The 27,990-nt window shown below is 42.1% G+C and overlaps 1 protein-coding gene across 2 annotated transcripts; it reads right to left on the minus strand.

Moving 5' to 3' along the window:
* Positions 1–296: 296 nt before the first annotated feature.
* Positions 297–27,990, minus strand: fam163b.S (family with sequence similarity 163 member B S homeolog). 2 transcript variants are annotated; one of them, XM_018232565.2, is made up of 3 exons: positions 27,747–27,990; positions 2,406–2,521; positions 297–1,699 (listed from the first exon to the last, which is right to left on the minus strand). In XM_018232565.2, exons 2-3 carry the CDS (start codon positions 2,496–2,498, stop codon positions 1,316–1,318), a joined length of 477 nt encoding a protein of 158 aa, XP_018088054.1. In that variant the 5' UTR covers positions 2,499–2,521; positions 27,747–27,990; the 3' UTR covers positions 297–1,315. The 2 variants fall into 2 exon arrangements, with proteins under 2 accessions (XP_018088054.1, XP_041430802.1); XM_041574868.1 differs by lacking the exon at positions 27,747–27,990 and adding an exon at positions 25,870–25,936.

Below are 27,990 nucleotides of genomic sequence, written 5' to 3' on the forward strand. Positions count from 1 at the left end.
AGTCATTCCCTTGTCTGATCATGATCCCTGAGAGAGACACGACTACCTGGCAGACATTTCAGTGGATATTATTGTCCAACAGGAGTCCTTGGTGCTCGAGAATAAGAATATTGGAAGAACAATAGATACAGCAACTAACCCACCAGAGCTTTTTCAATGTCACTGAAACATAAATGTTTGTCCATGCCCAAAGATTATGATGCACCATGGGAGTGGGCTACAGGTTACTACAAACTGAAAAGACAAATACCAATCGCATTAAATAATATGTGGGAATATCCAACAATATAAGCAACTATTAACACAATCTTTTATTATGTCATTTTACAGCATACGTTAAACTGACGTTATATATTGTGTTAGGCCTCAACCACTTCTAAAAACCATTAACTGTTTATAAAATCTACCTATCTCCCTTTTTTGAGCCAACTTTCCTTACCTCTTTCATGTCAAATAACTCATTTACTTCCTCCACTGCATAAAATCCATTGCCCTTTATACCCCCAACCTGGTGATTCTCTTCTACATTCACACACAAAATCTGTTACTCTTGTATTAAAAATTCAATTGAAGAACTTCTCCAAAGGGGAAAAAAAACATTGAATTCAACATTCAAAACAATACCGACTCATTATTAGAGCACCCCCCTGTGGTTACAGATACAAAATTGCACAATAGGGAAAACCCCTAGCATTCTGATATTTATATAGCTTTAGAAAAACTCCCAAATTGTCCCATTTCAGATGAAAGGTTCCTTAATATCTTACATCCCACCCTCAATGCAATTCTTTCTTTTTTTGCCAAATATTTGTGATTATATTTTGTAACATTTGTCTGTACTTTTTGTATAAATACATTCATCAGTTTAAAACACATTTGACTTCATGTAAAAGCTCAGAGAACTATGAACGGAGTGGGGGAGTACAAGCACTGGTTGAAAAGCTTTTTGCTATAGGAATCGTACTGTGCTTTTTTTTTTGTTTTTCTTTCTTATTTGTTCTTTTTGCTTCATTGCACAAATGGAGGAATTATCCACCTCAATTTAGAAAGGCTTGGGAATGTAATTTTCCTTCAGTTTTTCCACAAGCCTAAGGGATGGATTTAAACAGAAGATAATTGGTACAGTTAGGCTGCCCAAAGAACAGAGTTGCTTGGATCATGTCAGTCCAGTTGGCAGTTCTATGGCCTCACACATTAGTTCTTATACTGTTGCTGTGGGAATAGGCTTCTGTCGTGGTACAAAAGTACCAATAAGCTTTTCAAAGCACAGAGTTGCTGCTGGGATCATGTCAGTCCAGTTGGTGGGTCCATGGCCTCACACGTCGGTGCTTATACTACGACTGCGGGAAAAAGCTTCTCTCATGGCAGATAAGCGGTTGGGATTTAGAAGCTGCAAATTGCTCACATTAACCGGAAGTTCAATTTCCTCCTGGCTGATCGTCTTGTAAGCAATACGTTCTCCTCCATTGTGGACCTCCTCGGGGGGATGCAGGAGGAAAGCTGGTGGATCATGGTGGGTGCAACCCTGGCAGACGCTCCTGCAGCGTTGGTGTTTCTTGTTGTAAGGGGAAGAGTAGATGGAAGGACCATTTGCAAGAACTATATTCCGGTTGCTGTGCATAGGAGGGAAACGAGAATGGACAGCAAAGTCAGGTTCCTCCTCATCTTCTTCTGAATCTTCCTTCTTGCAGCAGTAATACTGTGGTAGCAAAACACAACATTCAGTTCAATCATTTTATCACACCATTTATGAAACCCTTCCAATGGTTTTACCATTACAGATTTCAGCAGCTTCTGACTTAAATATAAAAGTCTAGCCACCCCCGAATAAAGATGATGTTCATCCAAAGAATTAATTAAAAGGCTTAACCACAAAAAATTTATAGTTTTGTCCAAGTTCTACCATTTATACTCCATGTTTGCCCTTGGTGATGTCAGAATGATAATAAAGAGTATTCTTGGGCAAAAGTGATTATGATTACATGAAGAATGCTCACCCAAACAAATTCCTCCAGAACCAGCTGCTTTCTGTGCTATCACCTGACCAACTCCTCCGGATCACTTGAATTGCACCAACATATATAGAATATTTACGGAGCACCAGGAAGACATTTCGTCTTTAATAAAATCTCTCTTTTATCATATACATAAAAAGATGCAGTACATTCTCACACCATATGCTTAACGTGTTTCATGGCCTCATGCTACTTGGCAATTGAGGCCATGAAACGCGTTAAGATATTATTAAAGAAGAAGCGTCTTCCTGGTGCTCTGTGAATATTATATATATCTTGGGCAAAAGGAATAACAATCCATCGGCATGTAATATCAAATACAGAGGGAAGACTGAACAGAAAGAATGGTGGGTCAGCCTACTATCCACTAATTTACAGTCCTGCACATACCTGGAGTCTACAGTAGCAGAGAACGGCTATAATACAGAGAAGGATTACAGTTGCTAATATTCCACCGGTGATGACCACAGTCCCGGCTGTCATTCGACCTCCTCTCCATTAACCACCTGAAACACAAAGAAAAGACTATCAATTGAGATTTGCCAGCAGCAGATGTTGTGGGTGTATGGGCCTTTTAATAGCTACTTTGTTACACTAAAACTATTGATCCAATGGGAAAAATAAATGAGCTACAATGCAACAGATTTGGAACGCATTAAAGGAAATCTATAGCCGCAACACAACTTGCTCTTGGATAAAGGCACATTTTGAAGATATATGTATGTGAAGAAGGTGTTATCACCTTGACAGAAGCCATTTGGAATTAGTTTATATGTGTTTTATGTGAAACAACCAATGCTGAGGTTTTTTCTTCATATTCAGGAAGTGTGTTTCCATTGCCAAGAGCATAAAAACCAAACAAATACATCTATTGCTTTAGGTGCTTGAAATATCTCATATTATCACATGTATGTCAACCCTAGTCCCAACCAACCTTGCTAAAAGGAGAACATTCTCCTTCCCCCAAACTCAGGACCCCTCTAATGCTCTCTCCCTACAGCTCCGCATGCTCCAGCTAGGGGAATTTTAACAGGAGAGGATGAAATGACACCTGTTAACCCCATTGCACAAGTAGGAGACACTTTTGACAGTAATGGATGGTGAGTGAAGGGATGGATGAAGGAGTACTGGAGGAAGGGTTTAGTAATTCTTTAGCACAGTCATTATATCCATCGCCAACTCCCCAGATCCACCACCACTTAAAAGCTAGGAAAGTCAGTAGGCTGGACTGGAACACTATAAAGAAACAGAAAAAAAAGAATCTTCAACACATGAGATAGCACAAACCATCTCAAGTGAGAAGCTCTTTTATAGAAATTTGTAGGTAATGGCCAAATATAGAAATGTAACTAATTTAGCAAATATTTAGAGAATTGACTTAATCAAAAAGAAAGAAATAAGAAAAAAAATAATGAAACCTGTAAAACTTGTAATAGCTCAAACACTTACACTACATTACATAAGGCCAAAGAACAAATCAAAGGTCATAAATAAAAGATACAAAATATATATACTGTAACGCCAATATAATTTGCTTTAACCTAATCGATATTGTGCACATGTGGAGAGCAGATCGGAATTATGAATCAAGATGAAAATATGAGTGATGAATTGCACTGAGCTTAACGGTCGTTGTTCCTCTTGATATTGTTTTTGCCAAAAAGCTTCAAATATTCTACCAGTTCGGCTGCCAATAGGACCAAACAAAGGCTGTCCAGTAACGTCTAGATCTTCCGCTGGACGTGTTGTATATCAAGAGATATTTCTATGGATAAACACCAATAAGCTGCTAAAATCCAGACACTCCTGAACAAAGAATTATGTTGGGTGAGTACTATTAATAAAGTAACCCTTTAACCAAGGTCATACCAGCAACAAGATTTCTAAATTCTGCATCCACATTAAGACATGGTCAAAGTTTATATATAAAGCATTATGTACCCTTGACTTTAGGGCTATGGATTACGGAACATATTTTTTTATTAAAACATGATGGAATTTTTTAAACTTTCTAAAATCTGAATAAGCTTAGGTTTCAGATTCAGTTTGATATCTTTCCAATCTTTGGTGGAGGATTCGATATTCTTTATGGACTTCAGTATACTTTATGGACTTATTCTTTATGACCCCTTGCTAGCTCACAAGAATACAAGATTTGGCCGAATCTTAATTTCTCACAGGATTTTGATACATGAATCTTTAGCGTACAAGCTAACTAAAACTCAAGGTCAGTTTAAAGAACTGAAAAATTCTGAATGTGGAAAAGAGGTTTGTTTCTATGCCATCAGAGATTGACCAATATAAGAATGTATTTGTTTATATACACACCCACAGAGCAATAGAGACAATAAATCAGTACAAGAAATTCTAGCGAAGGACTTTTCTATAGATCATTAAGGCCTGAAGATGCTAAGAGAGGGCAAAAGGTTATATATTAATATTGATTAGTAAAACCTAATGAAGAGAGATCACACGTACAGCTTTATTACATGCCACATAGCCACCTCAACTGCCCTGATCAGAGACTGGGTAATATCCTATAAGCCTAGAAAACCACCTTAACTGGCTCTTCTCTGCCTCATCTGATCACACCCCAGGAGTTGGCAGGAGCTTACAATTTCGAACGACTGGGGATAAAGAGATCAATTTCAAATGTTATGAGTTTTTGTAAATGAGGTCTTATTCACTTGGGTGCAGATAATTAAACCTCAGAGAGGCAAAGGAAGAAATGACGCTAACAAATTATCTTTGTTGTGCTGATTTATTGGTAATTAGTGTACAATGGTCCATTTTTTTCCAGTAGGTAATTAAAGCATAGCAGGCAGTCAAATCATGTTCATTGCCCTTGGCAGCAATAAAAGTCCCAGTTTGTCCTTTGCTTAATAATCATATTTTTCTCTCCTGTAGGACATGGGGAGACAAATGGAGACACTCTAGGGCCCAGTACTGAAAAGGACGAGCTAGCAACAAACTCTGTAAGTAAAAATGGTGTGTTAGTTACTTCTTAATTTAGATGGATAAAGCAATTGGACAATAACCACATAGACATATTTTCCAAAGGTTGCCTCCACTACTGAAATAATTCTGTGACCCTTAATGATCTTGCACCTGGGGGAAATAATAAATCAGACTTGTTTGGTCTACGCTAGAATAAAAGGATCCAGTAAGATGTGTCTCTCTCTTGTTTGCTGGGTAAGGAAAGTGAGAGAGTCACATCAGCCTGCTGGGACCTTCCACCATAACTTGATACTGATACCACCAGATGGACAGATTCAGCCTGACAGCTGTCCTTCAGGGAAACCGGACAGACAATAGATGTGCCATAATGGCTGCACTTGTGCGCTCCACTGCTCCCTAGTGATACCAGATTTCTCATCCAGAATGTATAACATATTTTTTGGGGGGGGTGAAGATGCTTCAGATTATCCACTCTGTGGCCAGATCACACCCACTGACTTAGGGAAATAACAGCTTCACAAGCCAAAACAATAAATATTTCAGCAATTCCACTATTTACTACTTGCAGCTGACTTGCTGATTTCGGTAACAGTGCCAGCAGACAGTGCAACTTAGTGCGCCAAAAAATATCGACCGCTGGGAAACTAAAACCAACAGCTGAGAGATTCTCAATTGTCTGCATTCAGTATGTGCAACGGAGAGAAGGTTCTAACAGTCATATGCAAGGGAACATGATGAAGAGCTAGCTATTTGTATAGGTAGGTTCTTATCTGGTCACTTAAGGTGGGACCTATAAAGCCAGTAGATATTCAGGATTTCTATTCAATTGGCACACAAACTATAGTTTCTTCCCATTCTCCAGACATTCACGGCTTGTGATAGTCCACTTATTCCCAAAGTTTGGTGCTAAAGAGAGGAAGTCACAGATTGCACCCACCTAAATGAGTGGGAAACCACAACTTTAACGGTCACTCATCCTGGTGGTCTAGTGGGCCATCGGGGATGCCAGCCACGTGGTTCTTCCTCCTCCAAATGCCAGTAATCACTAGGGTGTGCACGGCACACACTTTTTTACTCGCCATGCTAGTGTCGTCATCATGCCAAGTGGCACGAAATTCCAAACTATTTAAAGGGGCTTTGAATCCAAACTCATTGCCCGTTGTTAGGTCTAACTTTTTAGTATCCTGGGTGGATTCTAGTCTTGTTTGATTCCTGTTTTGACCCTTGCCTGCCTGACTATTCTGAACTCTACCAATTCTGACCCTTGGCTGCCTGACTATTCTGAACTCTACTCATTCTGACCCTTGCCTGCCTGACTATTTTGATTCTACCAGTATTGACCCCTTTCCTGCCTGACTATCCTTGAACGCTGCCTGTACAGACCCCGGGCCTGACTGACCTTGCTTGAACTCTGCTTGCACCGACCACTGCCTATCTGACCCTGCTTGAACTCTGCCTGTACCGACCCCAACCTGCCTGACTACGTTTTTTGTCTATTCCCTGAACTGTCCATAACTTCTGTAACGACCGTGCCCCTTTGCCTATCCAGAACTCTTGCTTTGCTCCTCTCTTATTAAGACCTGGCAGCATCTGAGTAGCTGAGGGCTCCTCCCAAGGCCAAAGGTGGCTGCTACAGGCAGAAGCAGAGCCATGACCAGGGAGCTTAGCACCTGTTCTGGATTTAGGGAGCCGATCGTGACAACAACCAGCTCTGCACAACTGTCATCCCAACACCCATGCAGCCATAGGCCATATCAACTAGTGTAAACATGGTACTGCAGTACAAATAAACAGAGCTTGGAGCTTTAGTAAGAAAAGTACAATATAAGCAGGAATATTAGCATGAGCAAACCCCCTCGTCTGCCTACATGCCACCCAAATAATGATGAGGATACCCAAAAGCAAGTCACTGGTTCCCTCTTGTGTGAGACAAACAGAATGCAGATGGGGTTTTTCTTTAGATACAGAAGGCAATGAAGTCCATCTGTGTAGCTCTGATAGAGGGGCTATAATGAGCTATATGTCTCCTGTTTTCTGCCGGAACCCATCAATAAATAATATAGTGAGCAGGAGATTCTCTGTGTATAGAGCTGCTGTACAGTTTCCCATGCCCAATGTTCTCCCAAATGGCATACCCATCCTGTACAACAGAATGCAAAGGAACCTTGTGTGGTTCTACGAGCACCAAGCTGGGTACTGGCATGATGCCACTGATGATAAAGAGGGTGCTTAACAAGAGAATCTGGGGGACACACTTACTGTATAGCTGCAAGAAGGAGAAAATAAAAGGAGGAAAGTCTTGCATTCAGAGCATCTTACAATCCACAGAAGAACATTGTGCATGTCAGATGTGTTGCCATGGGTCCGACTGAATTCTTAATCCATCCCAAAGGACCTGAAACAGTTTAAGAGCTTTATAACATTCGAAGTGAGGCTTAAGTCTCACACCCTTCCCTCTCTCTTCTCACAAATGTATCTTGTGACCTAAAGCACAGTACATGCACCCCCACTCTCTGTCTTTTAATGCTTCATTGGGTGCACTACTTTAAAATGCAGCTATAGTAAAGGTACGTGGAATGCCCCACTTAGGGATTCTGTAAAGTAACCCTCTCCCTGCCCCTGACTTGACTTCCATTTCAGGAGAACATGTGAAGTTCAGACTTTAGTTTAGAGGCCCTCAAACAGGGATCCCAGCCTCAAACCAGTTAGGCATATAGGAGTATGTTTTTTTACCAGTGCCCTGGAACTATAGCAGGGTGACTGTTACCCCAATGTTTCTATATATCTGTACCCTTATGAGCTAAGGGGGGCCAGCATAATGGGCAGTTATGGGGAGATTTGTTGTGAGTGCTTATTTGTGCCCTGTGTACGCCTGGAACTATAGCAGGGTGACTGTTACCCCAATGTTTCTATATATCTGTAACCTTGTTATGAGCTAAGGGAACCCAGCCTGAAGACCAGTTGGGGAGATTTGGGGTGAGTGCTTATTTGTGCCCTGTGTACGCCTGGAACTATAGCAGGGTGACTGTTACCCCAATGTTTCTATATATCTGTAACCTTGTTATGAGCTAAGGGAACCCAGCCTGAAGACCAGTTGGGGAGATTTGGGGTGAGTGCTTATTTGTGCCCTGGGTACCCCTGGAACTATAGCAGGGTGACTGTTTCCCCAATGTGTCTATATATCTGTAACCTTGTTATGAGCTAAGGGGGCCCAGCCTGAAGGCCAGTTAGGGGGAGATTTGGGGTGAGTGCCTTTTTGTGCCCTGGTTACCCCTGGAATTATAGCAGGGTGACTGTTACCTCACTGTTTCTATATAATTGTAACCTTGTTGGGAGCTAAGTTGGGGGCAGCCTGAACCCCAGATATACACTGGTGTGCTAGAATATTTCAACATGTGAATTTCCCTCCACAAAGAAGAATATGTAACTGTATTCAGAATTCACGCACTAAGATTTTCCCAATCTACAGAGCCGGAATCTCCATGTTCAGAAATTCCCTGGAAGGCAGCTCTGCTAATCATCCAAGTAGCTGTTTCAGAAAAACAAAATCACTGACCCACTTATAGAGTGTTTCTAATGCAAGTCCATATGGCTGCTCTACAGGCGTTATATAACCACACAAGCCCTCAGAGTCTTCACACCAAGGAATTGTGCCTGTTTTAGAGATTCCTAAATTAATAACATCAATGATTGCACCAAGTATCATACAGCTAACAATGTAAATAGATGGGTATAATTAAAAGTGGCCATAGAGGCAACAATTATGATCTTTCCTGTGGCCTGTGAAGGTGAAGATCGATCAATTTCAGTACAGACCCTTAGAGCAGAATCGTCAGATATACAGGTAGAAAGAACAGAAACGTGTCTGACGATTCAGCAGTAAATTCCAGCCGATGTTCTTTCACCTTTCAACATTTTCTGACTTGGGCGATCAAGAGATGATCGGTTTTCGAAGTCCTACCGGTCGGCTTGTCTCCTGCCATACAAGCAACAAATATCATATACAGGTATGGGACCTATTATCCAGAATGCTCGGGACCTGGGGGTTCCGGATAATGGGTCTTTCCGTAATTTGGATCTTCATACCTTAAGGGGCCCATTTACTTAGCTCGAGTGAAGGAACAGAGGAAAAAAAACTTTGAATTTACGAATGGTTTTTTTGGCTACTTCGACCATCGAATGGGCTACTTCGACCTTCAACTACGACTTCGAAAGATTCAAACTAAAAATCGTTTGACTATTCGATAGTCGAAGTACTGTCTCTTTAAGAAAAAACTTCGACCCCCTAGTTCGCCACCTAAAAGCTACCGAAGTCAATGTTTTTTGCAATGTTTTTTTGGTCGAACAAAAATCGAACGAATAGCACTAAATCCTTTGACTTCGATATTCGAAGTGGAAGGATTTAACTTCGACAGTCGAATATCGAGGGTTAATTAACCCTCGATATTCGACCTTAAGTGAATTTACCCCTAAGTCTACAAGAAAATCATACAAACATTAAATAAACCCAATAGGCTGGTTCTGCTTCCAGTAAGGATTAATTATATCTTAGTTTTGATCCACTACAAGATACTTTTTTATTATTACAGAATAAAAGGAAATCATTTTTAAAAATTTGGATTATGTGATTATAAGGGAGTCAATGGGATACATCCTTTCTGTAATTCGGAACTTTCTGGATAAGGGGTTTCCGGATAACAGGTCCCATACCTGTAATAATATCTGTGCATCTATGGGCACTTTAATAAAGAAATAGGTAGTTAATAAGTGCTATCCCAAACCTTAATGCCTCTAATAATAATTATTATAATTGCAGATGTGTATCACATTCCAGTCCTGGTTTCACAAATACGTGAGAGTGCAGGCTGTAACCGCATCGGAGCAATTAATTTCCAATAGCCTTTAACTTTAATATTAACTGTTACATTTAGCTAAACAGACAGAACATGCCCCAACACGCCGTCAGGAACTGCTACTTTATAGCAGCTGGATTGTTCAGTTCCAAACAAGCAGACTTTTCCGGTGTGTAAGCGAGACAATTATTATCAATTTATCTCTCTCTCGCTGACCGACCTCACTGCATGGAAATTCAGATAAGTGATCTCATAGAGACAACCGTTTTTACAATGCATGGAACGTGGGAAGAATGCCACCGTAGGGCATCAAGATGTGACTCATCATGTGTGGGTTTATTGATGCTTCCAAAGTCAGCAGGAATGCTGTGGGTCACGGTTCTGAAGAAAGCAGCTGCAAACAAGCAGGGAGACAGAGCAGATGCTCATGCGCCAAGCCTTCATGGAGGTAAATAAATGACTGCCGGTGCCAGTATGTGGTAAATCCGTGTACTGTGTGCAAAAAAAAATAACACAAAGAAGTAGCCATTCAAAAAGGCTTTTTATTGACCTGACCACACAACCTCTGTACCCCCAGTATAAACCATGCATAATGTGCTGTAGGTATGAGATATCAAGAGGCCTACTATATATATCTCTCTATGAACATTTTCATTTATACAGGTCATGATATACAGTATCTAGTAGAATTATGAGATTTTCTACAAACTCCCATAAACTTGAAATTCGGAAAAAAAAGCAAGCAATCGAAATGTATTGAAAAATGTATATTTTTTTAAATTCGGGTGGATAGGATAGACCTGCAAATTCGATTCAAGTTTTTTCTACATTTTCAAAAGTCCACAAAACGACTCCTAATTGATTGTAGGACGTCCCCCATAGGCTAAAACACCAATTAGGCAGGCTTTAGATGACAAATAGTTGAATTCAAATTCTTAAAGGGACAGTACATTTTTTTAAAAACGCCAATCGATTTTGGACTATTCCCTAGTTGAATTACACTAAAATAAACGCGAAATTTGAATTTTTACATTCAAAATTCACATTTTTAATTCGACCCTTGATAAATCTGCCCCTAAATGTCCAGTTGACTTTGACTTAAAGGAAAACTATACCCCCCAAACAATGTAGGTCTCTATTAAAAGATACTGAGTAAAACAGCTCATGTGTAAAACCCTGCTTCATGTAAATGAACCATTATCATAATAATATACTTTTTTAGTAGTATGTGCCATTGGGTAATCATAAATAGAAAATTGCCATTTTAAAAAATAAGGGCCGCCCCCTGAGATTGTAAGATTCACTGTGTACACATACAAACCACATGTAAGGTCACATGAGCCAATTAACAGACAGAGTTCTGCCTTTTGCTTCCTCACTTCTTCCTGTTACAGTTAGTGTTGTAGTATTTCTGGTCAGGTGATCTCTGAGGCAGCACATATAGAGTCACGAAATGGTGGTTCAAGGCAAGAGATGTAAATGGGCAATATTTATGTAAATATATATTCCAGTTTGGTAAGATTCTTTAATATGTCATTCAATTTGATATAAACTATCTGTTGCTTAAGTATTCATTTTGGGGGATAGTTTTCCTTTAATTCTACTAGATACATACTATTTATCAGACATATGTCTAACCTACCCACTGGTATTTGCTATTCGCTGCAGAGTAATAGGCCCCTCAGACTTGATGTAACCCAATGAAGTCAAATGGACGGTGGATGAGAAACCAGTGTCACACATTACTACCTTCACACTACTTATGGTTCTGTCTGTCAGAAACACTCTGTTGCGGAGCACTGTGGTTCATTTCCAAGATGGCAGCACCCATGGCAGCGCACTGAAGTCACCACACAGTGACGTAATTGCACCGATAGATAGAGTGAAAATTCAAAATAAAGAAAACGCCAAGATGCGGGTTCAATGCCTTAAAATAGGCTGCATTTCTTGACATTCCTGGGTGTTTTTATAATCTACTGATTCTTGGACTTTTGACCTTCTGTCTTTTACCTGACCACGATCAATTGCTGCTCTGCCTTTGAAACCTTGAATCTTGACTACAATCCTTTCTTAACCCTATGGCTACCACGTATAGGACGTTGCACCTAGTGCTTTCTCCTTGGTCCGGACTTTTCCTTCTAATTGGGTCGTGATGACCTCACACTGAATCAATCAGCATCTCCAGCTTTGGTATCAAGATAACACAACCCAACATATAGAAAGTACTTCTCTGAGTTGGCACATAACAAAAATGAACCCTTTTGAGTTCGGGCTTTCCATACTAAATTACTTGGAAATGTATTGGTGTACTTTAATATACTATGATTAATGACATGTCTGTGCCCTTGATTTGTCCTGATTTGTTCCTGGCCTGAAACACAAAGTTTACAGCTAATCTAATTGATTGTTTTTTTCATTTTGAGTAATTAATCTGTTGTGTGCCATCAGCCTCAGTTCCTGTACTGCTTCATTGCTCCTGTTCCTTGAACAAAAATTATATTCTCCTGATTCCTTCATACACTGCTTGAATACTGAATTATTTCTTTTCATTTTTATTCTTTTTTTCCCCTGTGCAATAGGAGACCTTGAAGGGCAGGGGCAGAGAAAAAGTCAAATATAATATATTGGCTCCTTTGGACTCCTTTTTTTTTTCAACAATCAGTTGTCCTGTTGCACTCCTAAAGCTCTTGGTCTCTCAGTTTGCCCTAATTGATAACTTGGCAGGATGGTACCAAAGAGGCTGAACTTTCAATCTCATAATTTCATCATAATATAATCAGTCTGACTTATGATACAGTCTACTCAAACCTAGTGGAACAGGCAAAGCGTCTTACCCACTCTTCACATTTCCACTTCGTAATACCTCTGTGTCGGAAGCTACATTGCTATATTGTCCACCTGACAAAGGTAGAGGGTTAGTTAAGAGGGCAGTTAGGAATCAGATATTCCTATGGTAGACACCATCAAACCCAGTATGAGAATTTTAGCTGTGAGGTTTTTGGTAAAAATGGACATTTGAAAAAGACCACAAAGTTTACATTTATGGTGCAAGAGTGCTTACATGAATAGTCAACCATTACTTGGCTGTATCTAATGTACCAGGCAGGGAATCCAAACTAAAGTCTTAGCTATAGGTGGAATATTTTAAATACTGGAAAACATCTCTAGGTATCTGAAAACATTTCTGATGCCTAGAGGCCAAACATTTTCTTGTGCCTCCTCATTTCAATCCTAGCTAGACCTCTATAGAGGTTGCCAACTCTTGGTGCCCTGTTTACAAGATATTGTCTTGTGGGTAGTGCTAACATGGGGGGTTCTTTCTTATTCTAAATTGTCAGAAGCCATTCAAAAGCCACAGAAAATCTAAAGCTTAACCGAATCAGCAGCAGCAACGGTGCAGGCATTTCTCTGGCTGAGATATATATAGTTTCTAATGCTAATGGATAACTGTTGCATGACTAAATATGGCATGTCCCTCATAGAGAACATGGAGGAACAGATGGGTAATGTGAAAGCATTGGGCAAAGACTTTTATGGCAAAATTATAAATAGCCTGCAAAGACAATGTTATTATAAATGTAAAAAGAGCTTTCATTTCTAGTGTTGATATCTCTTTAACAACAGTTTGTGGCCACACAGCAGTAACTGGGGGACCGCTTCCACATGTGATCAAACTGATCCAAGCACATTCAACATTTGACACATGGCAGATGTTTGTTATTCTGGCCAGGCACTGAATTATAGACTATAAACCCGGGGCTAATTGAATTACTCACATAATACCTTTAATTTCTTGCCTCATGCAGACTAAATCAAATCTATAAGCATGAATGAAGCTAACGGCTCTACTGTTGTCCATGTACATTGCAGCCTTTACTATAGCATTGCAGGCAGTCTATATATTGTAGCAGCTTATGATTGCCAGCAGGCAATGAAATTACTAGTAAGGCCTGAAAACTAATTTAATTGGGTATGTATGACTCTCCAGTCACCTTCACCACAGAGCTCCTGATCTGCATCTGTGTCTCTGGATATTGGGCAATGTCCTCTATTTCTCCATTTGATAAGAAAGTTGTCATAACATACAGAATGGGTTTGTTAAGATGGGAAGAACCTGAGTGCGCAGAGCCCTCATTCCAATTGAATTCCTGTGGGATGAATTGTAACCTCAACTCTGAGCCTGATCCCCAACATCAGTGCCCAACCTCACTAATGTTTGTGTGACTGTTTGGAAGCAACTTCCAGCAATAATGTTCCAAAATCTAGTAGGAACTTGCCTACACAGAGCCTTCATCTCAACCCAACTTAATCTTTGTGGGATCTATTGGAACGCCCAACAGTTTTCCAACATCTAGTGGGAACCTTCGCAGATGGGTCGAGGCAGCAACTTAATATTAATCACCTTGGCTTTGGAATGAGATGTTGGGCAGGTAGTTGTCCCTGTACTTTTGCCAAGTCTTCATTGCTGCCTGGAGATGGGGCTTATTCAACTAGTACAGCAGAAGAGATACAAAAGCTTTTGTTTGCTGGCTGCCCTGCTAAACATGTGGAAAGTGGAAATGCAGCCACCGATGTGGCTTGGCTGTGGTTTATACATTCTGAGGCAGCTGAGTGGTTATAAAATAGGGATGCACCAAATCCAGGATTTGGCCAAAATTGGCCCTTATTCAACAGGATTCGGATTTGCAAGTGCCTGGCTGAACCAAATCCAAAAAAAACCCACATGGCTTTTCGTAACACAAACAAGAAAGCTTGGTTCTTTTTCCCCCTCATTCATAATTTGCATATGCAAATTAGGGTTCAGATTAGGTTCAGTATTCAGGCGCATCTCTCAAAAAGGATTCAGGGATGGTCTGAATTCTAAAATAGTGGTTTCGGTGCATCCCTATTTAAAAAACATCATTTTAAAACTTTTTCGGTGGGAATAGGTTAAACATGGTCCATAACTTGCCCTATTATGCCCTTCTAACTGCTACAATTCACAACATGATTTGTATGGAGCGCTAAGCTCTAAGCTGTAAAATGAGATGCAGAACATCACCGGGGGGGGGGGCAGCAGCAAAGGACAACATTAAAATGAGAAGCAAAGGGAATGTAATTACCAAGAAATGGATGGATTTTTCACTCTGCACAGACACAAGTTATTAGCCATCCTAGCTGCTGATGAGCCATAATCCCCCTTAAATACTCGGCATCAAAGGGCTCCGTGCTGGAATTTGAAAAGAGCAGCACAGATCAGGTTGTTTGTGGCAGGGGAGAGGGATAGAATTTGCCGCTGTTGCTCTTTCAGCAGATACGTTAAGCATGAAGGGGAACAAAAAGGGAAAGTGTCTGTGCAGCTCAGTGGAATCTTTGCACATTAATTGCTATGCAAAAACTCTGAGAGGCAGAGAAGCCAGAGATGGAGCCAAACTGGAACACTCCCTGCCGGCAGCATCTTCTGCATCTATGTGTAAAACTCGCCATTGATTTAAAGATTTTTAAAAGATCCAATCATTATCGTGAGACTACAAATATTTCGAAACAATCGTTTAAATATACAATGTGTCCATCAACTAAAAAGACCATTTCAGAAGATATTTCCAGCAAAACTGAAGGGTAGCTGCCTGCTTGGCCCTGCAGACATAGATAGATTGCACTGGGACCGATAAAGATTTTTAAACCTGGCCGATCAATTTTCTGACAGATGTCAGCCTAAAAGATGTGTAATCGTTCGAATCCCACTAACCGCACGATAATTTCGAAGGATTGGTCGGACTTCGCTAAAATCGGTCGTTCGGCAAGAAAAATCTTTGCGTCTATGGGGAGCTTAACCCTGACTGTCCGGAATAAGATTAATACACAATAGTGATGTCATCTGTCATCATGTGACTCTTGTACAACATAACTAAACTGAACTTCTAGAACTGAATAATTTTTTGCCACACTCATGTCATGACCCAATAACTCCTTAAATGCACCCTGTTGTGCCTCAAGCATGTCCCTTAACAGGTCTAATGTAAGTCAAGGTCACATCTGGATTTCAGGATCAACCCCGCAGATTTGTGCCTTTTATATGGTCATGGAACTCTTTGATCACTTGCCATATCCTTATATATATTACTGGGGGGTACATGTTTCCATTATTCATTCCTTCGCTTTTGCTGCACATACAACTTGACAGTTTATGAGACTCAAACTGACGAAACATTATAAACCTGCCATGGACACGGTAGCTGCCGACAGAGTAACTATCACTTGCATTCAACTAGAAGAATTTTCATTAAAAATATTGTAAAGCTCTCTCAGCTGAATAAATTTAGAGATTTGCTCTTTGTGAGAGGTTCTTCAGTCATCGGCTTTTTTTTCACAGCACATATCAGTCACACACTGTGGCACTCTTCCCCTTGCAGTCTTAGGCACAGATCAGGTGACACTGCAACTAGCTGAAAGTGACTTAATCATCAATGACTTACAAACAAAGCATCTTCATTTTGAAGGCAAGAGTGTTCTTCAACATTTCCCACTTATGCCAAACCTCTCCAGTATACAAGTGATCACAATTTCCTCATATCAACTGCTTCCTACCTGGAACCAACAAGTATTGCCAGCATAGAGGAGGTAGTTGATTTGATTAGTTTGCAGAGGAAGGAAGTATAGAGGGAGAATAATAAGTGGCCAGGACAGAGCCTTGAGGAACCCCAACAGAAAAAGATAGGGAAGAAGATGCTTCTCCATTGTAGGAAACACTGAAGGAACGATTAGTGAGGTAAGAAGAGAACCAGGACAGGGCCGTGTCACGATGGAGCAAATGGAGGTACTCGATGAGGAGGAGAGGGTGATCCACAGTGTCAAATGCAGTGGAGAGATCAAGCAGTATTTATAGCGAGAAATGGTTCTTGGCTTTAGCTGTAAAAAGGTCATTAGTTAGTGGGGTTAGGGCAGCTTCAGTGGAGTGTTGTTTCTTAAAACCAGATTGCAGGGGGTCCCGCAGGTTATTGTCAGAGAGGAATGACGTTAGTCTGTTGTAGACTAGGTGCTCAAGTAGTTTATAGATAGCAGATAGCAAAGGTAGCAGATTGACAGGTCGGAGGTTATCAAGATTGATGGATCAAGAGATGTTTTTTTCAGAATGGGGGTGACAAGAGCATGTTTTAGTTGACAAAGAAAGAGAGATTTCCTTTCCTTGAGAGCGAGAGATTAAATAGATGAGTTAAGGCTTTGATTAGACAAGGATGGGTATTGCAGAGAGGTTTTGAAGGAATGGGATCAAGCGGGCAGGTAGTAAGGTGAGAAGAGACCAAAAGTTTTGAGACTTCCTCATCAGTCACAGAGACAAAGGAGCACAAGAGAGACTGGGTAGTGTGGAGGGGGGGGTGGAAGTCTAGGGGGGTTTAGTAGTGTAATGTCCCTTCTGATGTAGATGAAGATGAAGGTGGAGAAAATTTGTGTCTGTTTTATAGAAAGAGAGTTAATGAGTGAAGTAAAGTATGTTTGTTTGGCTTGGGAAAGGCTGGTGTTATAGGAGCACAGGGCAGATTTGTATCTCTAAAAGTGAGATTTTAAGTGGGATTTGCACCAGCGATGCTCAAGTGCAAGTGAGTGTTTTTGGAGAGCTTCTGTATGAGTAGTATGCTATGGTTCAAGAAGTTTGGGTCTAGCACGTTTAGTTTTTGCAGAAGCAAGCTCAATAAGGGCAGTGGTGAGTGTGCTGTAGTAGACAGAGGTAGCCACATTAGGACAAGAGATGGCCGAGATTTTAGAGTGAAGAGAGTCAAAGAAAGAAGAGAGATGCGACACGTCTACAGCTTGCAAGTCACGGTAAGTACGTGTTTGGGGAATAGCAGGGGGTGAGGAGGGAGTTAGTGAGAGTGGAATTGTGAGCATAGTAAAATTGGTGGTTGAACAGAGTCTGGTAAATATAAGATCTAGAGCATTATCACTGGATTGAGAAGGGGTGTCTGAGCACAGAGGTACGCCTAGGGAGGACATGAGAAGAACCTGAGCTTCTAGAATAAAAGGACACAACATGACTTTGGCATGAAAATTAATTTATGTTGGCTTAGTTACCATGAAATATAAAGTCAACAAACCAGAAGATACTTCATTATGGGCTCCAATACAAAGAATATAGGGAATGAATAGGGTTAGGATGTTAGGACTTCATCCAGGGGGGCAATCGCTACAGCAGAGAGTGTGCTCTCTCACACTATAAAACCTAAATTTCCAGTTTAAAAACTGTAAATTTGGCCTTTAAAGGTACCATGAGCGGGTTTTTGTGCTGCTCCTAGTAACCTGCTCGACGCTGCCACCTGAGGTGAGGTTTTCAACTTGCCTCATCAACTTACCACTGACTGCATCAACTTGCCTTTTCAACGTACCCCTGACTGCATCCTATTGATATAATCTGTGATACACCAGGCTACATTAGCTCCGAGACTTGTCAGCAAGAGGTGTGTATGTGTACCTGGGGAATAAAACCAGCAATTTTTCACTATCACATCCAATTTCTAATAGGCCCCTTAGCAGCAGGTCAACATATTGATTAAACAGAGCCTAGTGAATAGGGGGATTGCACATAACTCATGCTGTCTTGTATCTCTTCTCACATATTTCACATTTCCTTCCACTGCCACACAAACAACTTCAGTGTTTTTATTGATCATTTGATCAAAGCCAAACAAAACTATTCTGAAATACTGAACCTGCAGTATATACAGTTATAGTCTTGGACTCTAAAAGTTATTCAAGTGCTCAAGTATTACCTGCTAAAGCAAAGTCCCAATAAGTGGACCAACATTTTTCAGGCTCCGTTAGGGTAACAGTCCCTGTTATAGTTCCCGGGTTTCCCATGGCACAAATAAGCTCTCACCCCAAATCTCTCCCTAACTGGCCTTCAGGCTGGGCCCCTTAGCTCATAACAAGGTTACAGATATATAGAGTAGAAGCACTGGCCCTTGGCATGCTGTGGGTCTGGATCAGATACTATACAGGGATTTTCCACTTTTTCACTGCTAGTTTTTATCCCCACAGGTCCAATGATCCAACTGAGATCACACATCTGATTAGACTGGAAGCCTGATCCTAGTGCATAAGGGCAGGAGTGGATGGGATTTGTATTTAGCCCCATGCATATAATTTAAGGAGCACTGAAAGGGAAACATTCGCACTGGACATGCGATGACCCACGAGAACGCGGCCATGCACAGTGGCTTCTCTGCAAACTGTATACAAGTGTTTGGAAGAGGAGCCTTGTTACCCGACTTTCCATGTCAGCCTGAACAAGATAAGATGTAAACAGGTCACCCAAGCTCCAGCTCTGTATATCAAGAAGGATATAAGATCTGACATGTAGAAAGTAACAAAAATGTGCATGCATTTTCTATGAGCCAAACGACACAAGGGAGGGGGGAGACGTGTGAGCACAATGAGCTAACATGGCAAGAGAAAGCAAATAACCAATATTTCAGGGAAGTTTCCATTCCCCAATTTGGCGGGCTGGGTTGGTGCTGTGTTTGGTTTGGGTCAGGTTAGGTTCAGTGCAGGTGGAAAAATCTTCAGCCTGTGTATCACTAGTTTGTAATTGTAAGTGTTTTTAACCTATTTAACCAAACTGAATTTGAACCCTTGAATTCAGGGTATATTTATCCTTTAGGGCAGAGACACACGCAGCTATTTCAGGAGATTAGTCGCCCAGCGACAAATTGATTTTTCATCGGATGACTAATCTCCCAAAACTGCCTTCCCGCAGGCTAGAATGTAAATCGCCGGCGGGTGGCACTCGGATTTCTTCGGCTTTCTGAAGTCGCTCAAAACTTCCCTGCTTTCCGAGTGCCATCCTGCTGGCGATTTACATTCTAGCCAGTGGGAAAGCAGTTCGGGGAGATTAGTCGCCTGAAGAAGAAGCGGTTTGCAGATGGGCGAGTAATCTCCCGAAATAGCAGCGTGTGTCTCTGCCCTTATCCAGCAGCCCCAACCACTTTAAAAGTAAGGGATGGCGAGAACTGAAATCCAAACAAATTAATTGTATTTTTAAACTTCTTTACTTTCCAATCAAAACTGTTAAACATTCCCCCTCCCCTACCGCCGCCTTCTCATTTACATTCGACCCGGAGGAACCGCGCTGCAAACAGTCATTTCATCTCAGCAACCTCACAACATGCAGAAAATTAGATTTCTGCCACCGCTCAAGAGAAATGTTCCGTCTGCGTCTGGGATATATTTCCAAGCAGACTGGAAGAGAACATTTTTATTAACACTCTCTGGAGGCTTCCCTGCACCGATACAAATCATCCTGATTAACCAGCATCTCTCATTCCCGAACCACAGAAGCCTTCCAAAAAACGGCAGATTTACCTTGACTGGAACGTTTAGCAAAAAGCAAACAATTCCTTGACATCTTTCGGACAGGGAAACTGAGCACAATCAAAACCTGGTACTGCTTCCCACTGTGTTTGACTACAATGAGACAGTTGATTGCCGGGGTCAATGACCTCAACGACCATGTCCTAGTGGCCATACAGGGGCCGACAGATTAAGTCGGCAGTTTATTGGCCCGTGCATGGGGCCCTCCGACGGGCTTCCCCGACTGATATCTGGCTGAAAGCTGGCCAGGTGCTGATCGGCCAGGGGTAAAAATCCCGTCGGATTGTGGTCCGACTGCCCGTATTCTTTGCATTATGATCCGATCGTTGGGCCCTAGGGCCCACGACTGGATCAGCCCGATACCGCCCCCCCTCGAGGTGGGCATATCGGGGAGAGATACGCTTGTTTGGTGATGTCTCTGTGTATGGCCACCTTTACTTCAAGCTGGAGATAAGCAGAATAGGATGGGGGCAATCATTCAAAAGCATATAAAATATACAGTAAAACCCAGCAGAAAAGTTACTTTCAATAGGTCCATCAATACCATACCAAAGCTTAATATAAAGGGGAACTTCCCCTGTCAATGGATTGGATCCTGACATTTATACATGAATAAAGAAAATGCAGGTTATATTTCCATATTGTATGTATGATACTGTGAGGAAGAGGATATTGATGCTGCCTAAGTAATCACCCCAGAGGCACTAAGGATATAAACCAGGTTTTCAAGCAGCAGAACATAAAAAAAGAGAGAATCGGAAGACCTATAAAAATCAAAGGACCTACAGTAGACTTTATGGAGATAATATACGGCTCCAGCACCGCATCTTTTGATTACATTCTTAGATGGAGCTTCAGCACCGTTTGAGATCAATACCGTGCCGACCCCATTATTCCTGGACTGCAGCACAGCCAGTTCCAAAGCAAGAACTGCTCTGTAAACAGAAAGACCGTCCAGCAAGGACTTCTCTCTTAGTCCATGATACCGTTACTTTGTTACTTAGAGACAATATGCGTACGTGTGCATAAATCTACTGGAGGCCTCACATCCATGACTGAAAGGCAGATCTTTTCCGGCACAAAAATGCTACAGGATTCTGGAACTCACTCGTCGCATCAGCCCCACCAGATTGAGTTCAGCAGCATCATGAGTTTTTCTCCCCCCTGCCATTTGTATATGGCATTCTTATATTATATATAAATGGTATCTGCCATGGAGACCTGCACACCTTACACATAGAAAACATAAAACACTTTAATTAACCGCACAGCCAGCACAATGGATTTCTACATAAATGGAAGGAAAAAGGAGAGTCTAGTAGCAATGCGCCTGGCATTATTCCTAGTTAGTACTATTATTGCAGAATATTAGAATGCTCCTGACAGTGGTTTGTACCCCAAAAATGTGTCTCCGTAAAGCTTATGGTGGATCTCCAAAATCCCTTGTAATACAGTAATACATTCTCCTCCTTCCTAATTAGTTACAATCTGAATCCTGGGTTACCGAGCTGTCTTCTAGATGAGAACTTGACATTTCTGGTGAGCTCTACTATGATGGAGATTCCATATTCCATAATCCAGCTGTGTCCATGGGAAAGGAGTGGATCTGTGGCTCAAACACTAGACAATCCTATCTTGGGTTCTAGTGTTTCAATCTCTCAACTTCCTGTGCTTCAGGAAGCACTTGCTCCTTGTATATATTCAATGATTCACATGCTAGGGGTTGGCGAGTAGACACCCATCTTCCTGCCCTACTGTGTCAGCACCATGTACGGCGAGAGAGGGGCCTCCATGGGGCAAAGAATGCAAATTACATGATATTCTCTACTTTTTTCCATAAATCATGACCGGAAGCCAATAATATCCCCATATCATTGGGCAACTTTATCTCCTTAGGCCTCTATGACATTACCCTCTGTAGATCACAGTGTAACTTCTCCACCATGGATGAGACTCCTTGACACGGTTTGTACTGATTTGTTCTGGGGGAGTGAGCTTCTGGAAGGTCAATAATAAATGGGCTTGGTTAAACGTACACACATGCTTGTATCCAGCCAACTCTGCACATTAATCTGGAAAATTAAAACGATCCTCTGGGACGTTGGAGCCCTGAGTGCGAGGATTTTCCTGCTGGACACAGAGAACGCAGTGACCCAGACAGAGGAGCTCTTGTCTTATCAATTATGCGGACAATATTTTTACAAGCGCAAAATTCTTTGAACCCCAGGGAAATGTCTGTCCTGCCCTCGGAATGCATTACAGGTTGACTGCACGGGGAATATCTAAACAGGGTGATTAAACACATTTACATCTTGCTTTTAAGCAAGAGATGAGATTCCCAGCTCTGGCCCTGCTGAAGTGAAAAGCGTATTGCTCTGGGAATTTGGTCCTGTGGTCCTGCTCAGGATCCCCTGATATGTAGGCTATTAATAAACATAAAATCACTGGGGGGGGTGGTTAGGGATCCCAGTGACTTTTTAAAAAAATGCTTGGGCCAGGGGTATGGTACTGTACAGTTTGCTACTGGGAATGTCGGCTCCATGACATTCCCTGCACCAAAGTCCCGCCCAGGGGGATACCAGGGAGCCTCGTTCAACCGAAGCATTTGGACTTGTTTGCTAATATTATCTGCAGTCTGCTAATATTATCTGAGTAGATTATTCACTGGTTAGTAATCACTGCCAATCATTGTTCTATTCGCGTCACAGATCATGGTTTTCGAATTGGTGTTTGTGCTCAGTGCTGCTGCTGATTGCCTCTGAGCACTAAAACCTCACACAATGTGACATTAAAGGGAACATTGGGAAATTAAAGGCAAAATTCGTTTAAATGAAGAAAAAAAAAAAGAGGTTCTGAAGGGGCAAATCGGATATATAGGAAATGCAGATATCAAGCCATGAATGCTCTGCTGTTCCTGCATTCCTACGGACATTTAATTGTGACAGCATTGATTCTAGTGAATGATGGGGGGGATTTGGTGGGTGGAGAACACATGAGCCGTGTTGAGCCAGTGATGGATTGCGCCAATCTGCCACCAAGTCATCTATCACTCTATGGACCCCTGCACCAGAGCTGCAATTATCCATTACACAAAGGACTCAAAACATATATATTACGGCATAATCAGAGCAAACGGCCGGACTCATTTCCCTTGCAACAACGGCATAAAAGCAAATCCCTCTGCTTCGTGATACCTGATCCTAATCTACTGGAGACGGCATAGGCCTTCTGCGATACCGTCTATAGCATTAGATTGCTGTAGCACAGAGAATAGAGCAGGTTTTATCTTTATAAAGAAGAGTCATCTCATTCATAGAATAAGAAGAGTTACATGATAAGATGTAAATAAATAAAGGGCCATGCCAGGCTTCTTCCAAGCAGTGAGATGATTCCAGCCTAGATCCTAGAAAACCAATGGGGAACAAAGTTTCCTATCCTATGGGGCCCATAAAAGACATGTACCATGGTCCTGCAGTTGAACAGTGATAGACTGAACCTGGGTCTATTGGCATCAAGAAAGTAAAGGCCCATAGAAAGTAAAGGCATGTTGGTGGCAGTGGGATGGATACAGTTAGGCTACAGTACAGGTCTTTGCCAGCCAGTTGGGGAAAGAAATCTGCTGCTGGGGTACTTCCCCACCTTATTCTTTATTTTTGGTTAATAATGACCATTACTCTTGCACTGATCCCATGCATGCCCAGATGGCACACAAGCACACGTGCCTGCATGTTTGTGCCACAAACAAAACTGGCATCGCCCTCCTGTAACTCCCTCTGTTCTACCCCAAGCAAAAATGTTATTTCCAAAGTCAGGAATAATTGTGAGTGCGGCAGTATATCACTGTCACTTATTCTGCTCGTTATTAAGCAATGTAATTATTTTCCTCTGGTCTCTCTGCTCTGCGGAATCAAAGGGTACACAGGATTTAAGCCTAATTACTCTCATGCTTCTTTTCAACTGCCCTACTCGATGAAAGGGCACCCTCCAGATATCAAATGCCCCAGGCCTCTGGCACAGAATCTGGCGCATTCCTTTTCCCAAACCCACAGCCATGATGGCAGCCTGATACTTATTTTAGGTGATTTTGTGGTCCAGCTGTCCACCAGCATTACTGAACTCAATCTCCGTGGGAAGCATTTTATCTATCGTATAATGTCTGGTCTTGGAGTTGTGATTAGCCGCCGATTCATGGTCTACTTGTATTTAACTTCGTATTTTATGGGTGATTAATGAAACAAACCTAATATCACTATTTGCACTGCCAGGTGTCGGCTGAAGGGATAAATGGCATCTCACCGGCTACCAGTCTGATGGGAAAGTCTGGGCTGGGCAGATGTCAGGAGAACTCTACCTGACTAATGGACTGAGGTTGTTTCCATGGTTCTGGCCCAGAAACCTTAAGGCTACTGTTACAATGACATTTCTGATACTTCCATACCTCCTACTTTGTGGAACAGTTTGAGCAGTTTGTGGAACAGTTTGAGCACAATAATGCCCCCATGCACAGAGACAGGTCCGTACAGAATGGGTTTGCTGAGATGAGAAGAACCTGACTGCAAAGAGCCCTCAACTCAACTGACCCTGTGTGGGATTAATTGGAACCCCAACTGTGAGCCTTATCCCCAACATTAGTGTCCAACCTGTTGTGCAAGAATGGAAGCAACTCCCAGCAACAATGTTCCATTATCCCTTTCCAGAAACGAAGGGCAGTTATAGCAACAAAGAGAGGGGCAACTTCATATCACCCCATTGGTTTGGAAATGAGATGTCGGCAGTCAGGGGTTCCAATACTTTTGGCCACTGTAGTCCAGTATGGCCCATCACAAGGTCAGGGGACAACTTTAACTTAAAGACACAGTATACAATGCCTAAATACAGACTTTGCAGTCATTCATGGGTAGAGGTAATGAGAACTGCCGTTCATTATGGAGCAGATGGGTAGACACAGATAAGGTTATAGATGAAACAAAGCCAAGTTTCAGAATGTTTAGTAGGACAAGCTATTACCCTGAATGGTACCCATGTATGGTAGCCAACATGGGGACTGGCACAATGGAAGAGCAATTTAGTGAGGGGCATAAGCAGCCAGGAAGATACATTATTAAATAATGAAAGGTCAGCTTCCTTCAGGACATCATGCTATTCTACTCTGTTCATGATGCAGGACAACTACCCACCCACCTATCTCGTACCCATAGAGGAATTTATAAATGTCTTGGTTAGACACCAGAAGGGGTAAGTCGAAAGTCAGAAATCGCCAATGCTACTGTTCCCAGGATTCACCAACAACTCCAACACTACCACAAAGGCATACTGAAATTCTGTGGTTAGTGAGGCCGGACAACAATCCACTTGCCCATCTCCGTTCATACAAGGAGATCTTTCCACTGGAGTTTATAAAGGCCCCCACTTCACCTCTGTAAGATACAGGCCACGGGACAGATGAATTGATTGATTCATGGAAATGAGCTTCCTCCTTGGGGTACGACACTACAGGGGTACAGTGAGTGTGGCAGTGACTGCGAGAGAAAGCTGGTTTCAGGAGCTGCTCCGACATAAACAACAATGGAATCACAATGCCAAGGAAGCAGCACCGACCCAGTGCAGAATAGAGCCACGCTCTGCATCCTTTTCTAATTAAGGCATTATCATCAAGAGTTATGCTCAAAAGCGCCTGGATAAAGATTTCCCCTTCATACCTCGAGTGCTCCATGGGCCACTTCTACAAGGAAATTGTCTCATTATTTCAGAAGCAAAGAAAAGTGAAATGCAAAATAGGAGTGAAGAGCTGTGGTTCCGGCCCAGACACACAAAGCTGTGGGGATGATGAGTCAGAAGCGTAAATAAAAAGGGAGAGAACGTGGGCGGGTGACTGTTGAGCCTGGACAGCAGTGCAGCAGATCTACAGGGGGCAATTCTTTGTAAACGATCATTCACCTTAAAATTAAAAGCTATGTTGGATCCATTTCCCAAGCAGTCCCTGCAGAGAAAATTGCAAACAACCAGGGTCCAATAACCATCAGATTCAGAACATCACCTTATGGACCCCACTGAGAGATGCCCTTGCCATCAGCCGGGGCTACGTGTTTAACTCATGTTTTTAGAGTCACCGACAGCTGAATAAAAACATCAAGGTTGAAGGTTATTGCCCTGAAGTGAGAGAACGGGAATTCTGATGAGGCAAAGAAAAAAAAACAGATTGATCCAACGAGGACCTCAATGCCATTTCCCAGGTCACAGAATAAAATGTAACCCGAGCCCCCCACCCGCTCTCTTATTCCTCTGAGCAGAATAATTCATGGGAGAGAAGAACGTAAATAATCCCAAGAGGCAGCCATGCATTTTACTGCAACGTGCACTGACCTTTACATGTAGAAATTAATCTCCCTCCTCTTCCTCTAGTTGTGATTTAATGGACTCCCAGGCCAGGGGGTGGGGTGCTAATTAAAAGGACAGGGGTGTTGACAATCCCAACAAACACTCTGGTCCCATACAAACCAGGTCATGCTGAAGGAGCCTGGTGGAAAATGTTGCAGATGGGGCTAATCTAAACATCCCTGCAGTTGGTCCTTCCAGCATCTGTGTGCTTGTTTATGAAACAATGTATCAGACCTGGGGAAGAACTGACTCGGAATCCATAAAAACTAAGGCTAACTTCATTCTAACTTCCCCTTGAAGCCTAGTTTTTTTTTAGGGAACCCAAGTAAATTCCATATAGAGGTCAGATCAGACTAACCGGCCATAGGAACTACCTTTGTTCTTTATAACGAGGAAGCAGCAGGAACAGGCGTATCACAGCCCAGTAACCTACTGAACCAACGGCATGCATAAAATAAAGGAAGGTTTACATAGGGAAAAGTATCTGGATTTAAAGGGGAAGTGTTTTAGTCGTCACTATGGCCTGGCTCAGCCTTAATTTTGCCAACAGATTATCCCTTTCTGCCTGGCACTGATTAGTCTGCAGCCAGGCAGGATTTTTATTTCTTTTAGAGCTCTGACTTTTTTCACTGGGAGACCAAAACAGCCCAGTGCAGCCCCCAAGCTGTAACTAGACAACACAAAGCAGAGAAAGGGATTTTGACTTTCCAAAATGAATCTACGGAGTCAGACATGGAATAAACCTGAAAACAACATCCAGTCTGACATAAAAGAGGGTTAAAGGGAAAGCAGCAGTGGGTTAAAGGTACAGAATAAGAAGGGCTGCCCTGCCAACACAACAGTTATGGGACATGGTAATACAAAGCCCTGCAAATACACAGTAACACACAGTAACACAACATTAGCCACATGCAACTCATATACAGGGGCAAGAGAAGACGCAACGGTCAAAGTCAAGATTCACTTTTAACCCTGTATATTCCAGAAACGTATGCACAGGGGGATCCATGGAAGGGGCTCAGATGCACCCTGTGCTCATGGGACGGTGGGCAGCATTTGGTTTGAGGGGGACCCCGCTAATGAAAGGAGAAATATGCCAGTGGTCTACTCAAAGCTCAGGACAGAGTCAACAAAGAAACTTAATGCATAAAAAACCCTAAGATTATCTGCCCCCCAAATCCAACTCACTGGGACTCACCTTTAAACATTGGGGCTCCTCCTGCAGTCAGGTGAGGTCCAGGAGACACACCATTGAGTCTGAAGCCTCTTGCTCAGAACTAACAAGCTCCAGCAGAGAAGGTGCAAGGCTGGGGGGCAGAGGGGCTGCTGATGGAATCGGGGTACAGTGTGTTTGGAGAAGAAGGAGAATAGCAGCGCTGGATGGAGACAAGAGGTTGCGCTCAGCTGGTGCTGCCGGATACACTGCGCCCGATGCGCTCTCC

This window comes from Xenopus laevis, chromosome 8S, assembly GCF_017654675.1.
Source record: "Xenopus laevis strain J_2021 chromosome 8S, Xenopus_laevis_v10.1, whole genome shotgun sequence".
NCBI lineage: Eukaryota > Metazoa > Chordata > Amphibia > Anura > Pipidae > Xenopus > Xenopus laevis.